The sequence below is a fragment of the Bubalus kerabau genome, chromosome 14 (assembly GCF_029407905.1).
Source record: "Bubalus kerabau isolate K-KA32 ecotype Philippines breed swamp buffalo chromosome 14, PCC_UOA_SB_1v2, whole genome shotgun sequence".
NCBI classification, from domain to species: Eukaryota; Metazoa; Chordata; class Mammalia; order Artiodactyla; family Bovidae; genus Bubalus; species Bubalus kerabau.
This window is the reverse complement of record NC_073637.1, coordinates 32802316-32819029: the sequence shown is the minus strand read 5'-3', so window position 1 is coordinate 32819029 and position 16714 is coordinate 32802316. Positions and strand designations below refer to the sequence as shown.

General features: G+C 43.0%; 1 protein-coding gene and 1 long non-coding RNA gene across 3 annotated transcripts in view; one reads left to right on the top strand and one right to left on the bottom strand.

Annotated features, from left to right (window-relative positions):
* LOC129626739 (uncharacterized) overlaps positions 1-8156 on the top strand; it is a 49443-nt gene extending 41287 nt beyond the window's left edge. For both annotated transcript variants that reach the window (XR_008702168.1, XR_008702167.1), the window contains exons 3-4: positions 4778-4884; positions 7434-8156. This is a non-coding gene — a long non-coding RNA (uncharacterized LOC129626739). The remainder of the gene's footprint in view (positions 1-4777; positions 4885-7433) is intronic.
* The window catches only part of ADHFE1 (alcohol dehydrogenase iron containing 1), a 34727-nt gene that overhangs the window by 4422 nt on the left and 13591 nt on the right, over positions 1-16714 (bottom strand). Inside the window, exons 9-13 of the mRNA XM_055546141.1 lie at positions 13764-13916; positions 11528-11626; positions 8434-8512; positions 8167-8263; positions 5588-5745 (exon numbers count right to left, since the gene is read on the bottom strand). Coding sequence (XP_055402116.1) covers positions 5588-5745; positions 8167-8263; positions 8434-8512; positions 11528-11626; positions 13764-13916 — 586 coding nt within the window. The remainder of the gene's footprint in view (positions 1-5587; positions 5746-8166; positions 8264-8433; positions 8513-11527; positions 11627-13763; positions 13917-16714) is intronic.

Below are 16714 nucleotides of genomic sequence, written 5' to 3'. Positions count from 1 at the left end.
TTTTTCACATTTCTGACTCCCAACAATTGGTTCCAGGCTTCCCTGGTGGCTCAGTGGTAAAGAACCTGCCTGCCAATGCAGGAGACATAAGAGACACAGGTTCGATCCCTGGGTTGGGAAGAACCTCTGAAGAAGGAAATGGCAGCCCACTCCACTGTTCTTGCCTGAGAAATCCCATGGACAGAGAAGCCTGGCGGGCTACAGTCCAAGGGGTCACAAAACAGACATGACTTCACTGCTAAACAACAACAACAAACAACTGGTTCCATGGGGGTAAGGTCTGTGATATTTCCTTAAAGTCTGTGATATTTCCTTGCACAGATCACCCGTGCCCAGTAAAAGCTAATATCTGAGAAATCAGACATGCTCCGTACCATGCTATTATTTATAGACACACAAGACTGAAGGACAAGTGAGTAACGCAGACACTGAAATAAATTCAGACTACCACTTTTAGCTCATTCATAAAGCAATATTTCAACGGGCCTGTCTGCCAGGGAGTGGAAGTGCTCACTTTGGTCCCCAGCTCTTCTCAGTAATGAGATGTTTTGATTTGAGATGTAAATGTTACTTTGCAGAGGTTTCAGAAATCCAGCCCGGAAGATTCATGTGTTTTTGCCTGCCCCCGAGCAGCCAGGCTACGGTGACTGGACACCTCTGTCCTCCGCGATCCTGTGTGCTGCCACCAGTCGGGGCTGTGGTGTTTGGTCAGGAATGACTGGCCTGGTTGTTCCTTCCAGCGAAGACCGATTCCCCTTTGCTAAACATAAAAGAAGCCTTATCGAGTATCAACTACACAAAACATCCTTTCTGGTGATGTTCTCTGCAGCAACCAGTGTATCCCTCCCACCACCTTAAGCCCTGTAGATACTAACAAGTGAAGATGAGTCCGTTGCGTGTGTACCATTCTGAAACTGCCATAGCATTCCTGCAAAATGTTCACTGCAAACCTCCCCCCGACAAAATCCAAAAACTAAACAAAAATCCAATAGTAGTTCAACTGCAAAATAGACAAGCTTATTCCTAAGATTCCTTTTAAACTCCTATGACTATTCCCCCCTTCCCCTTATATACACATATAAATCTCTCATGTTGACTTCAAAATTGAACTAGCGCCAGTGAATTCAAATGAACTGTGTTTCTCCTAATCGTGAAAACATGATCAAAGGGAAAAAAGGCAGCATCCGGTTGGGGGCTGCTTTATGAACACAGCTGAAGGAAATCCTGGCTTCCTACTTTACAGACATGACTTGTATACAAAAGATTCAATTTACCTCGCATCCTTTGTGAAACTAAGAAATGAGTCTGCTATCTGTCATTTCCCGGTATGGCATGTGCACTGAGGCTTTCAGAATGATACCTAATTAACTTGCTATTTTAGTGGATGGTCTTGAGTGTTAGTCTGGACCTGTTGCCATTTGGAACAGCTTTTGAAAGTGGAAGCCTGGGTAGAGTAGAATTAAAACTGTCCACACCTGCTGGTGTGTGCCGATGGCTAGAAGATGCACTGTCACTAGCAATTAAATGGCTGAGACTATCACCCAGTTTCGGGCTTCCCTGGTAGCTCAGCTGGTAAAGAATCTACCTGCAATGCAGGAGGTCCTAGTTCTATTCCTGGGTGGGAGAGATCCCCTGGAGAAGGGATGGGCTACCCACTCCAGTATTCTTGCCTGGAGAATCCCCATGGACAGAGGAGCCTGGCAGGATACAGTTCATGGGGTTGCAAAGAGTCAGACATGACTGAGTGACTAAGCACAGCACAGCACATCATCCAGTTTCATCTGAAAATGATGGATACTATTCTTAGATGGGGAAACAGTGTCAGACTATTTTTCTGGGCTCCAAAATCACTGCAGATGGTGACTGCAGCCATGAAATTAAAAGACACTTACTCCTTGGAAGGAAAGTTTTGACCAACCTAGATAGCATATTCAAAAGCAGAGACATTACTTTGCCAACAAAGGTCTGTCTAGTCAAGGCTATGGTTTTTCCTGTGGTCATGTATGGATGTGAGAGTTGGACTGTGAAGAAGGCTGAGCGCCGAAGAATGGATGCTTTTTAACTGTGGTGTTGGAGAAGACTCTTGAGAGTCCTTAGACTGCAAGGAGATCCAACCAGTCCATTCTGAAGGAGATCAGCCCTGGGATTTCTTTGGAAGGAATGATGCTAAAGTTGAAACTCCAGTTACTTTGGCCACCTCATGCGAAGAGTTGACTCATTGGAAAAGACTCTGATGCTGGGAGGGATTGGGGGCAAGAGGAGAAGGGGATGACAGAGGATGAGATGGCTGGATGGCATCACTGACTCGATGGACGTGAGTCTCAGTGAACTCCGGGAGTTGGTGATGGACAGGGAGGCCTGGCATGCTGCGATTCATGGGGTCACAAAGAGTCAGACATGACTGAGCGACTGATCTGATTCTTGGAGGCTAATGAACAACACATATTCCTGGACACTTTCCTGGGATAAATAAGCACAGCTTTTCAGAGGACCTCCTGAAGAGTGGATACTATTGTTGTGACCATGCTATAGGAACTATAAGAGCCAGTCATTAAAATCATAGTGACCACTTGATCTCTGATGTCACTGAATGGGCTTTCATGGATCTTTGTCATTGGCTGAATCCTATTAAGTCTAAGGAAATTGCTCAGAAAGTGTCCACCATTCAGTCATTAAGCTCATATGGACAGGAGAGGGCTGCCCCTTTAAGATGTTTGTGAGCTCTTGTCAGGTGCTGTAGAAGATCAATGAACAAAACAGGGTCCTAACTTCATGGAACTTTAGTAGGTTTGGATAAAACAATTGTGATGGTTTTTTGTTTTTTTTTAAATTTAGTCCCTTGGACTTACAGGTTAGGACAATGGTTTAGAACCAGGGTCTCTTAGAGATTCCTCTTTTTCTCATTCATTTACATTTTTGGTTACAACTGAGCCTACTCTGGGTCTGACCCTAAATCAGGAAAACTGGTGCCCATGGGCCATGTTTTGTTTGTGCACTGGGAAATCAGGGAATTCAATACAAACATCCCAACTGCTGACTTCTCTTAAAAATTGCAATTTCTACCATCACTGGGACCTGAATTTATGTTTGGTGATAATAAATTGTAGCTGAAAAGCTGCTCACCCAATGAAATGGATTGTGTGCTTTCCAGTTCACCAAAGTCCCCACCATTCCCTAGTGAACAAAAAGTACTTTGTTCATTGCTATTATTTACCTGGCTCCTGTGGACAGGTAAGTCTGTGAACCCAATCCATACAAACATGATATTATGGTATTATGGGAGGTCTTCGACATTCTCAGTACTTGCTAAGTAGAGAAGAAGCAAGTCTGAGGCCTTTGCTTAACTGAAATGGGCTGAGGGAAAAGCATTGCCACTGTGGTCAGCAGGATGCTGTGTGAGTGGAGAGTCTAGCTGTTCACTCTGTTCCAATGTCAGTGAAGGAAATGGCAACCCACTTCAATATTCTTGCCTGGAAAATCCTATGGCAAGAGGAGCCTGGAAGGCTATACAGTCCATGGAGTCGCAAGAGTCGGACATGACTTAGTGACTAAACAACAAGGATTGATACATAAATGTCATGACTTTGGGGAGAACTGCCTTATCCTCACAGTGTTTTTTTAAATAGGACTATATTTGATTTATAATACTGTGTTAGTCTCAGGTGTATAGCAAAGTATATATGTATATATATACATATATATATATCTGAATATATATATAACTGAATATACATACGTACACACATGGGGCTTCCCAGGTGGCTCAGAGGTAAAGAATCTGCCTGCCCATGCAGGAGACATGGATTTAATCCCTGGGTTGGAAAGATCCCCTGGAAGAGAGCAGGGCAACCCACTCCAGTGTTCTTGCCTAGAGAATTCCATGGACAGAGGAGCCTGATGGGCTACAGTCCATGGGGTCACCAAGAGTCAGACATGACTGAAGCAACATAGCATGTATGCACATATATAAACACAGATAATTTTCCATCGTAGACTATTATAAGATAATAAATATAGTTTCCTATGCTATACAATAAATCCTTATTGCTTATCTATTTTATATATAGTAGTTTGTATCTGTTTGGAGAAGGCAATGGCACCCCACTCCAATACTCTTGCCTGGAAAATCCCATGGACGGAGGAGCCTGGTAGGCTGCAGTCCATGGGGTCGCTAAGAGTCGGACATGACTGAGCGACTTCTCTTTCACTTTTCACTTTCGTGCATTGGAGAAGGAAATGGCAACCCACTCCAGTGTTCTTGCCTGGAGAATCCCAAGGACGGGGGAGCCTGGTGGGCTGCCGTCTATGGGGTCGCACAGAGTCGGACACAACTGAAGCGACTTAGCAGCAGTTTGTATCTGTTAATCCCATATGTCTAATTTATCCCTTCCTCTTTCCCTTTCCCCTTCGGTAACTATAACTTTGTTTTCTATGTCTGTGAGTCTATTTCTGTTCTGTATATAGATTCATTTGTATTTTTTTTTATATTCCACATATAAATGATATCATATATTTGTCTTTCTCTGTCTGACTTACTTCACTTAGTACGATATTCTCTAGGTCATCCACATTGCTGCAAATGACAATATTTCATTCTTTTACAACTGAGTAATATTCTATTTTATATATGTACCACATCTTCGTAAGCCAATACATCTGTTGATGGGCACTTAGGTTTTTTCCATGTCTTGGCTGTTGTGAATAGTGCTGCTATGAACACTGGGGTGCATTTATCTTTTTGAATTAGAGTTTTTATCTTTTCTGTGTATCCTTACAGTGTTTAAGTGATCCTTGCTTTTCCCATCTTGGATAGGAGGACTTAGTGAGTGCTCTGGACCTGGTAAGCATGGTGGCATCTCATGGCTTTGAGCTCTCTATTTTATGGTAAGTTACAATGAACAGGGTCTTGGGCTATTAGGTTCTGGTGCTCTACCACCTGGGTATCTGATCTTAAATGGAAACGTCCAAAGGGGGATAAACTCTCTTCATAAGAGCCTTGAGGAGGGAAACTTTACATCTGTTATGGTTCTACCACGTAAAGGACAGCTGCTAGGTTTAAATTCTTCAGGAACATAAAAATAAGACCCAAAGTGACACAGATATGTATACATATGTATATGTATAGAATCTACAAGATCTAAAATAAGTTAAAAAGTGATTTCGTCATCATCTTCATTTAAAGGCCATGTCTGTTCTTCACAAAGTAGTAGAATTTGTAACTGTATACTGGCTAAGAACATTAGTGGTCCTTTTAACTTCATATAGTTTCATAGGGGACTCTTGAAAGAGCAGAAATGGAGAAAAGGGAAGTAAATTCTGCTATACTTGAAATAAGCTTGGTTGTTTTTGTCTTAAATTTTTGTAAAGGGTCCCTTCGTTACATCATCAAAGCTTCACACAAGCCACAGTTTATGGAAGAAAAGGGTGAGGGAGCCTTGACCCCTTTCAATGGGGAAGTGGGGAGCTGTTGCCTGGTGTGGGTAGATCTGGGTTTCCATCTCCCCCTCTAAGATGCCCCAGATGGACCCCCCTCTCTCCTGCAGCTCGGTGCTTCTCAGACAGGAGTGAAGATGGCTGCGTCTCTTACCTGGGGCAGCGTTCCTTTCACCAGCTCAGGGATGTCGGCCTTGGAGTAGCCAATGGCAGCCAGGCCGTCATCCACATCCAGATCGAATAAGAATTTCCGCAGCGTGTCTGCCAAGACAGGCCCAGCATCTGGCCTCCTGGCAGTGCGGGTGTCAGCTCCTGGAAGACACAAAGCGCTGACTGTAGCGAGAGGGGGAAGCCAGCCCTGGGTGTGATTCAGCCCCAGGCTCGCTGAATACATAACCTGCTGCTGGCTCCCTCACCCCCGGACAAGGGCACTGCTGTGCCTCCCCGTGGAGGACCGGCCCAGCGGCCAGCCCCGCCAGAGATGGGCCAGCCTGGGAGCCCCTCCAGAGAGGAGCCAGGGTGTGGGCTGGGGGCTCACTTGGCTCTCACATCTCCAACGGGCAGCTGGGCCGCTGTGTGGTGGGAAGAAGAGGAACAGAGCCAACAAAAGAGGCACAGGAAGGAGACCAAGAAAGAAGGCTGGCGTTTGGCTGAGGAGGATTGAGAAAATCTGTAGGAGAAAACAGTTTATGTAACTTTCAGGGCTTGGAATCTGCTGACATCTAGAGGTCTATGCTTTCAGTGTCCCTTCTCACAGTCACAGCTGAAGAAAAGAAGACAAGCCCTGTGCAAACACCTTGCGAGACAAGACAGAAGTTCAAAAAACTCTGCCACTGACTGCCAGAAAGGAGGAAAATGAGATGACAAATGGATTCAGTATGGCCAGAGAAGGAATAGATCTCCTGTCTATAGCTAGAGAATTGTTTTGGGCTCTGTTGCCAAAGGGCAAGTTCCTTTAAATATCTTTTACAGAACCTTTTGGGCAAATTTAAGAACAAGAAGTCTTTTAGAAAGCAGTATTTAATATGTAGGAATGGCAACCCATTCCAGTGTTCTTACCTAGGGAAATCCCATGAACAGAGGAGCCAGGAGGGCAACAGTCCATGGGGTCACCAAGAGTTGGGCATGACTGAGCAGTGAACTTCAGTCATATCAGTGAATAAGGAAGGAGGCTGCTAAGGGTTGGAGATTTGCAAGGGCAGAAGATGGTTGGATGGTATCATTGACTCAATGGACATGAATCTGAGCAAACTCTGGGAGACGGTGATGGACGGGGAAACCTGGCGTGCTGCAGTTCATGGGGTCGCAAAGAGTTAGATACGACTGAGCGACTGAACAACAATTGGGACATGATTACTGATTAATGCACAAAATCATAGAGATGTCAGTCTGGAAGGGCCAGGGGGTTCTGCCCTCAGCCAGGGTGGCAGTGACAGTTCTCAGATGAACAGAACCAATCCCAAACCCTTAGCACCCTTGTCCCTCATCTATTCTAGCTAGACACATTCACTGCCAGGAAGTGAAGCAATCTGTGAACAGATTGTAGCATTATTTATTATCCAAAATGCCCCATGCTATAGTCCAAGTCCACTTTCTCTGTAGTGGTCAAAAAGAGACTAGTATGTATGGTTTGCCTCCATATAGATTAGGTTTAGCCTCTCTGTTCTCTGACAGAGAGAGCTGTTTAAGAAATCCAGGAAAAGGTATAAATAGAACGAGATACAGAGCTAGTTTGGAGAGCAGCTGGACAGAAAGTAGAGCTTGCCTGACAAGACCAGTCTGTGTTACATAGCGGTAGCTCAAATGTGGATTAAGTGGAGGGTGACACACGAAATGGGGTTTATGAGGTTTTTATGTTCTCAAGATTGCTGCCATAAAACACATCACTCAAACCTCCAGGTTTTCATAAGAAGTGTTTTAGAAAAAAGAGAAGGTAGGAAAGAGAACAGACGGGTATAAAGTTAAAATGATCTAATATACATTATTGATTTTGATTACAGGGAATCAACATATATAATGGCTAATTTCCCAGGTGGCTCAGTGATAAAGAATCTGCCTGCCAATGCAAGAGAGGACGGTTTGATCTCTGGGTCAGGAAGATCCCCTGGAGGAGGAAATGACTCCGGTATTCTTACCTGGGAAATTCCAAGGACAGAGGAACCTGGTGGGCTACAGTCCATGGGGTCACAAACAGTTAGACATGACTGAGCGACTAAGCACATACACAAAGTGATCATAAATGTATTTCTTGTAAGATTCAAAAGGCACTGTGGGTATCTTATTATAGACATGATTTATCAACAGAATAGCAAACAGATTCTTCTTTGGGGAACTTTTTATAAAGTTTCTAGTTGTTTAGGTTCTCTATAATTGGGAATTTACTGTTACTTCCTGATTTAGACTCACTTTATTTCCTATTAAAACAAGAATCATTAGTAACATGAATAGTATACAGAATTTAACTTTCCTTGGAGATAAAAACAGTGGAAATATTATTACTATAAACATAAAGTAAGAAATACCTAGTTCCATTTCATTGCTAATAGACTCTTAGAAACACAAAATTACAGAATTGTAGTACTAGATAGGAATCTGGGAAGGTCACTGGCATTTTATTATTAGATTATCTCAAATCAGTATTTTTGGTGTTAGTCTTTATGGCTTATCTTCAGAAGCAATCTTAGGAAACGCTCCATAGATGTGGGTCACAGAGTTATGATGAACGGTTCATACCCAATATTTCTGCCACTTCCAAGTGCCGCTCAGGAAGCATCTGTGATGTGAACGTGAACACTGCCGGGGAGGTGAGCACCACAGAAAGGCCATGAGGCTGGGGAGAAAGGAAACGTGGTGACTGCTGGGGAAGGCTGGTCTTCAGCCTAATATTCTAGATGTTAAATTACTTTATCCTGTATTCCAAACAATCAAGAATCGACAAAAAACACTGATGGCAATTGACAGGAATCTAAGATTAAATTAAGGCATTTATTATGATTTTACCACCAGGGGATGATCCACATTGTAATCCTTTGCTTTATAAGTCTTCACTAAGCCCGAAATTGGGTAAGACATTCCATGGCTAGAAAAAAAATAAAGTCCTTATATTGACATACATCTAACAGAAATTCAAGTTAACAATACAAAGATACTCTTATGGGAGAGCCCCTCACAGTCTCTTGACAGTATCATTAACCCACAAGGTTAGATGTTTTGTTTTCTTTGATTCCCATAAGGATATATTATTATGCAATTGATATTTGGCACATTCATTGACAAAACTGCTGAAATGTTCAAAATCAAATGTTGATAGAACTACACGCCATTAAAAAGTACTGACATAGAAGTTGCTCCTTGAGCACATTGGTTAACCTTATGATCTTGAAGAAATCAAGAATTCACTTTGAAGTTTTTTTTTTAACAATCTTCAGGGTATGCATTTTCTGTCTTGCTCGGCACAGCCTTGGCAATGTGCTCCTTCACAAACTGAATATGTTGGTGGGAGTTTTATGAACCAAGATGTACTGTGCTAGACGTGCAAGCTTGTTCCGCCAGTGATCCATCTTGCCAGGGATTAATACGTTCTTTTAAATGCTACGTACTAATGGGAACTGAGTCATACATGATTATTTCAGTCTTTAAGGCTATCGAGAAAAGGCACCATGGTTTTCATTTGTGGGGATTTTTTCTGTTTATTTTAATGGGAAAACTCTCAAATTCTTAGTGTACAAATAGGACAATATAATAGTTTATAAGATGACCCAGGAGATAAACACTGTGAGAAGTTAACATCTTTACAATTGATATTTTGAAAATGAAATGCTTTACAATAGTAAAAGGGTCTGTTAGTCTGTTAATGTGGGTTTTATTGGATTACTTTGTTCTTAGTAAAAAATTTGTATTTCATAGAAAGATGAAGTGTTTTGGTGAATTGTATGGTTATCCAAAAAAAAGATGCCCCATGCCTGTCATCATTCATAAAGCAGATCAGAAGGTATAAGCTCTCTGAGTTGTTGAATAGGAACGTGCTTTACCATTTTCAGGCTCCATAGTATTCAGGAAATTATGGCTTGGTGTTCTTCCACTATATGAAAGGATTCATGTAGCTTTCAAAGTACCTTTCTAAAAGTATCCAATATTTTAGTTTGATTTCTCTTAACCATTATATATATTTGTTGTAAAAAATAAAAATGATCCATAATCCTATTTCTTCAAGATAACCATTATAGAATATTCCCTTCTAGTCTTCTTACACATATCTTTAATTTATGATTGTATTGTGCATTCAGTTTTAAACACTGCTGTTGACTTAGGGCTTCCCAGGTGGCGCTGGAGGTAAAGAACCTGCCTGCCAATGTAGGAGATGTAAGAGACACAGGTTCAATCTCTGGGTTGAGAAGATCCCCTGGAGGAGGGCATGGCAACCCACTCCAGTATTCTTGCCTGGAGAATCTCCATGGACAGAGGAGCCTGGTGGGCTACAGTCCATGGGGTCACAGAGAGTCGAACATGACTGAAGCATCTTAGCGTGCATGCACATAGTTACTTATTATTCTTTAAAAATACTTTCCCATATAATTTTTACTCTTTTAAAACATTACTTTTGATGGTTTATTCTTTGAATACTGAATTTTAGTTAACCATTCCCCCATTCCCAAACTGTTAGGAATTTACGTTATTCTTAAATTTTTCAATTATAAATAACTTTTTAGATGAATATCCTCATAAGGAAAGTCTTTGATCATATCATGAGTATTTCTTTCAGCTACATTCCTAAAAGTAGAATTCATGGGTCAAAGGGTAGAGACATTTTCCAAGCTCTGGGTAGATTTTGCTCATTTGCTTCTTAGAAAGTTGGTGCCAATCTGTGCTCCTCTCAGCAGCAGAGTTTGAAGGTGACCATTTCATTTCACTTCCCTAGCAAAGGCCAATTCTTTTAAAAAAACTTTTTATTTTGTATTGGGATATTGCCAATGAACAATGTGATAGTTTCAGGTGAACAGCGAAGGGATGCAGCGATACATATACATGTATCCCTTCTCTTCCAGACTCCCCTCCCATACAGGGCAAGGGCCAATTCTTAATTTTCCATGTTCACTGGTTTTCAATTTTAAAGCAACATACCAATACATTTCTGATCAAACAGATTAATTCTGGGCTATCAACAAATATTCTAATCCCTTTCTTTTTGAGAGAGATCAGGAGAAGAAAATCCTATGTTTGGTGTTTGAAAAATCCATAACAGGTGCCAAAGATGTGGAGAAATCATAACCCCCATCCACTGCTGGTGGGAATGCAAAATAGTACAGCCTCTTTGGAAAACAGCCTGGCAGTACCTCAGAATGTAAACACAGAGTTACCATGTGACCCAGCAATTTCACTCCTAGGTATATACTCCATAGATGTGAAAACGTATGTCCACAGGAAAACTTATACATGATTATTCATAACAGCACTATTCATAATAGCCAAAAAAGTGAAACAGCCCAAATGTCCATCATCTGATGAGTAAATAAAATGTGGTATATCCATGCAATAGAACATTACTTGGCAAGAAAAAGGAAAGAAGTACTGATAACGTGTATGGGATGATCCATGGAAACATGATGCTAAATTTAAGAAGCCAGACAGAAAAGACCACATATCATTTGCTTCCATTCTATAAAATGTCTGGAAAAGGCAAATCTATAGAGACAAAGTAGATTAGTAGTTGTTTAAGACTGGGGGTATAGGAGGATTGGTGGGTGACAGTTAAGATTTATGGGATTTCTTTCAAAGGTGATAAAATGTTCTAAATTGATTATTGTAATGGTAGCACAACTTGTGAATATACTAAAACCCACTGAATTATAAATTTTTAATGGGCATTTTTTATAGGGTATGAATAATATGTTAATAAGGCTGTTACCAAAAAGAAAAAATAATCTATGACCCAATAAACTGCATTTGAGCTAAGAAAATATTATGGGACCCTAAGTTAAATTTCTTTTTTCTGTACCATGTTTAAAATCTTACAACACATCCTAAATGATAGACCCTAAAATAAAATTTAAGGGCAATAGCTTAGGTGAAGAAATAAAATCTCAGATTTGCTCACCAAAGATGAACACCAGCATTTCCAAAGCCAATGCCAGCAAAAGTACTTGCCAAGTGCATATTAGACCTTGCTTCAAGATCATCAGGATTTCTGACAGCCCTGTAGATGATATAAATACATAACAATAACATATCAACATTGGCATTTCCTACTGAAATAAAGAGCCGCCTTAGGGAAAGATCTGGGGGAGGAAAAAAAAACACTACTCAAACTGAAGAAAAATTAGGCAAGTTATTCAAATGACACCTTGTCTTCTAGATGAAAATTGAAGGGAAATGTATTTTCTCAGCAGTGGCTGGAGCAGAGGCATATATTATGCCGTCAGGCTGCTCATGTGATAAAAGTACCAGGGGAAGAAAGCACTGACCCTTAAACTGCAAAAGCTGCTCTAGAAAAGTGTCCCAAGACTCATTCTTCTTCTTCACTTGTCAATGACCTTGACTGTGGTTGTGAGTGGACCTAGAGTAAACACATGCTCAGGATGCATGGGTCTAGGCGGGTTAGATGAAGAGAGTCCCTGTCGCCTGGGGGTACCTACAGGCCTGACGAGCTGCCCAGATATCGTGCTTTCTGTGGCACCACCCAAATTGGACCCACTGGAGACTTCTTTTGGTATCTACAAACCGCATGTTATTTTTATACTTTTTACTGTGGAAGTGGCATGTTATTGTAGGACGAGCCTTCGCTCACTCCATCCCTCCCCAGTGCCATACGGGAAAGGCAAATTCTCAAAGGCCGCTTTCAGATGTAGTTGAGCCTTCCTGCTTCCAGGACCCTGCCCCAGGGTGGAATGCCTGAGACAGCCAAAGGAGCTACTTCCCACTTGCTTTTCTGTGATTCTGCCTGGAATAAGGGTTCCTGCTCTGAAATAAAAATGCCACAGCCTTTCTCCTTCTTTTATCTGGAATAGTCAGGCAACTGTCTCTTTCCAAAATCCAGGGTCAGTTCCTTATTCCCAAATAGCAAGATGAAGTAGTGGATGGTGGAGTTGTGGCCTCTCCTCTGTCCATTTTGCCCCCTCACCTCCCACTGCTGCTCTGCCGAGCCTGTGTCCCTTCCACACACGCTGGCCGGCCATAATCTGTATCCACTTCTATGCAGACAGATGTTCCCTGATGCCCCTGCAAGTCCACGATAGTTCATGATCCTCCCCCAGATCTGTTGCAAAATGTGGTCCTAGACCCCACCCCTCCAGCCAGAGGAGGCCCTGTAGTCACATCTAGACCAAACCTGCCCTCTTCGTTCCCTCCGTTGTGTATAAATACAAAGATAAGTTTGACTTTGCCTAAGTCTCAATGTCTTAGGGATCACTTTTCATCTCTAAGTGTATCTTTGCTCTCTCATGAGCCTATTAGGGCTGTTTCATGCATAAATCTTTCAAAATCTTGTGGGAATCTTTTCAGGAAGACTTTTATGTCTACACATTTTTTTCTTTTTTCTTTTTGGTGTGCCACACAACATGTGGAATCTTAGTCCCTTGACCAGGGATCAAACCTGCACCCCCTGCAGAGGAAGGGCCGAGTCTTAACCACTGGACCACCAGGGAAGACCTGACATTTATTTCTTAAATTGAGGTTCATGTGCATTTGCTTATGGGTCGACCTTGTGTGCTCCTGGACAAGGCCTGATGGGGCAGGACCAACATCTGTCTCATGGTTCTCATTTCTGCCCTTGGTGACCAAATCTCAAAGGACCTCCCCCAGCTTTGGTTTTGAGGTTTTGATGAACAAACCTTCTGCATGTGCTGTGCTAAGTTCCTTCAGTTGTGTCTGACTCTGTGACCCCATGGACTGTAGCCCGCCAGCCTCCTCTGTCCATGGGATTCTCTAGGCAAGAATACTGGAGTGGGTTGCCATACCCTCCTCCAGGGGATCTTCCCAACCCAGGGTTCAAACCTGTGTCTCTAATGTCTCCTGCATTGGCAGGTGAGTTCTTTACCACTAGCGCTACCTGGGAAGACCCGTAAAAAACCTTCTAGCTGTATCCTTTATAAATCAGGCTCCCATGTTGTCCCCATCCTGGGCTTTGCCTTTCTAGATCGAGGGATCTGGTTTTCCTCTGTCCCCTTGGGGCTCCCTCCAGAGGTTGCTGGTCTCTGGTACTTCTGTATGCACAGTGACTGCTTTTTTGGGTAAACAGGCTTGCTCAGGACATTTCAGGATCTAGCGAGCCACATTTCATGAAGGTGGAAACTGGTTTTTTTTTGCCCTGTTTCTGTCCCTTCTCGACAACATACCTCTTCAGATACTTGGCAACGATCCGCAGTGCGTGGGCTGCCCAGATGTCACTGATGGGGTTGCTGCCCTGGTAGGCTGGCCGAGTGATGGGGCTTGAAGGGCAGGGGCTCCGCATGTGATACGGGAGGGCAGTGTAGGACTCCAGGGCGTGGCTAGCAGGGAATAGTCAAAATACACAGTTGAAAGCATCCTCTTTTTCCTTCCCTTCATTCAGATCACAAACTGCCTCGGAATGCTTGGTTCCACTCCCCCGTGGATATGCCTTTGTAGTGCTGATAATCACAAGGCCTCTCACTAATCTGTCTCTTGTCCATGACAGTCATCACTTATTATAGAAATTAACACAGTGACAGAGGATGAGATGGTTGGATGCTATCATCAGCTCAATGAACATGGGTCTGAGCAAACTCTAGGAGACGGTGAAAGACAGGAAGTCGGGCATGCTGCAGTCCATGGGGGTAACAAAGGGTCAGGCACAACCGAGTGACTTAAGAACAACGCAGTGAAGTTGACATTAACAGCACTACTGTGTTTTTGACCAGAATGTGTTAAGATTACATATGGTTCCTTTCTAGTCCCAATACATCTTTATAATGTTGAATTTTTAAACATTTAAGTTGTGTTAAGAAAAGCATTAAATCTGAAAAATGACTTCCTTCTAAAGTATATTTACCATTTTAAATCCTCCCTTTATCAGATACCATATTACTTATCCAAGGAGGGTCATAAGAGTTATACTAGCCTCCAATAAGAGTGCAGTGCAGTGGGTCAGCTCCCAGGTGTGAATTCTGGCACCAGGCTTTCCCACTGTGGGCCTGGGACCAGCAGAGTCACCATCCACCTCGTGATTCTAAGATGAGGATAGCTCATAGTACGTCTTTCTTCATGGTGCTGATGTGAAAACTGACACATGTAAATTACTTAGCATATCCTACCAGCACTTTGTAAAGTTTATCATTCACCATTATTATTAATGCTTGGCCTGAAAAAAAATCTACTTCTTTTTCCTATAGGCCCTAAATTCAGGGTTGGCTATTTTAAGAACAAAGTATCAGAGTTTTCTTTACCTACCAGCCTGCCATGAATTCTAGCTAATCAAGTGCAGAAGATGGGAATAAACATAATCATCCAGATCAGTGACTCATTGGGAACACAGTGTAACATGAACTGTGTGTGTGTTACATTCTCAGTCTTAGAATGGAGACTTTACTCTCCTCTACATGTGAGAGGCAGATAACATCTTTTGAAACAAAGTATTAGAACTTCAAAAAGAATTAGTTGGTAGACAAAAGCTAGGGGTTTGTGGTTCTAAATAGGAAATGTGGGCAAAGCAGTAAGGAGGTGTCCACGTGGGGGGCGGAGGAGTGGTAACAAGCCTGCCAAGGTGGAGAGTTGAACCTCTGCCCATTGTGTATCTGGATTCTGGGCCCAAGACTGGATCTGTCTTTCAGGGGTAGATTCACTGACTCACAGAAGTGTTAGTCGCTCAGTTGTGTCCAACTCTTTGCGACCCCATGGACTGTAGCATGCAAGGCTCCTCCGTCCATGGGATTTTTCAGACATGAATACTGGAGTGGGTTGCCATTTCCTTCTTCAGGGGATCTTCCCGACCCAGGGATCAAACCCAGGTCTCCCTCATGCAGGCAGACTCTTTACCACCTGAGCTACCAGGGAAACTGTGTGTAAAACTTGGAAGCCTGATTACTGATTTCCAACAAGAAATAGAACCTCTGTCCATGACTGTCCAGTGCTGTGGGTTCCACCAGCTGAACTAGGTGTCCATTGTGGTCAGCATGGTAAAGAAAGTCATTTCCTTGGTGGAGAGTATTCCTATTAGTCTCTTTACACTGGAGACGGTATTTTTGCTATGACATATCTGCTCATTTTTTTTATAACCTGTCAGGGCTTACTTTCTCTCTGGAAAGAAACTGCTTCACTTTAAATTCCATATGCCACTAATAAAAAGTATTTTGAAAGAAAAAAAAAAGAGAAAATAGAACCTCTGAGGGGGGCAGACATCTGAGTCTTCTAGATGACATCTATTCTCCCTGTTGTCAAAGCTGTGGATGCTAATTTATGATCACAAGGCCCATGGAGCCCTAACCAGGGTCACTGCTTCTAAGGTTGAATATATGGGTGTGTCCGTCTTCAGTACAGGCCACTGGGCCTCGGGGGCAGACTTCTCCTTGGACCACGTGTGCCTCCAGTGGTCAGTCCTTGGAAGGGCCGCTGCCATCACTGTCTTTTGTTCTGAGCTCACTCCCCTCCCCTCTGATCGACTGCAAAGTCTTTGGGTCTGTGGGTCATTCACTTACACGTGACTGCTTTGGTCTGTTATATTAATATATTTATTATGCAGTTCCCAGCCAGGGAGGGTAATCTCATTTCCCTTATTTCCAAGTTATTAGAGGACAACTCTCCAAAGCACTGACAACATCAACCAGGATGGAGTTCGACACAGTTTTCTCCCATTTCTTGGCAGGCAGCGTAACGCAGTGAGAAAAGCAGACCATGGACTGGGATAGAACTGGACATGAACCCGAACTCTGCTGCCCCCTGCTCGTGTGAATTTTACTCAGCAGGTGTTAACTGAGTACCTATGACGTGACAGCCCCTTTGCTAAGGGACAGGGATGCAGAAGTCCGTAAGATGGTCCTGTCCTTGCCAAGCTCACAGTGCAGTGAGAGAGACAGCATGCAGAGAGGGGCATCTCCAAAGCAAGGCACAGCCCCCCAGTGGGGAGGAGCAAAGCACAGAGTGGTTCTTGAGGAGGCGGGGCAGTCAGCAAAGGCTCCATCAAGGGCAGGATGCCCTAGTGGAAATGAAGGATGACTTCTCCAAGCAGATAAAGAGCTGAGCTGAGCACTGGGGACAGTCCAGGGCCAAAGAAACTTGGCTTTAGACAGGAGGTGTGGAAATGCAATGAGAGACTGATAAGGTAGAGGGGGGT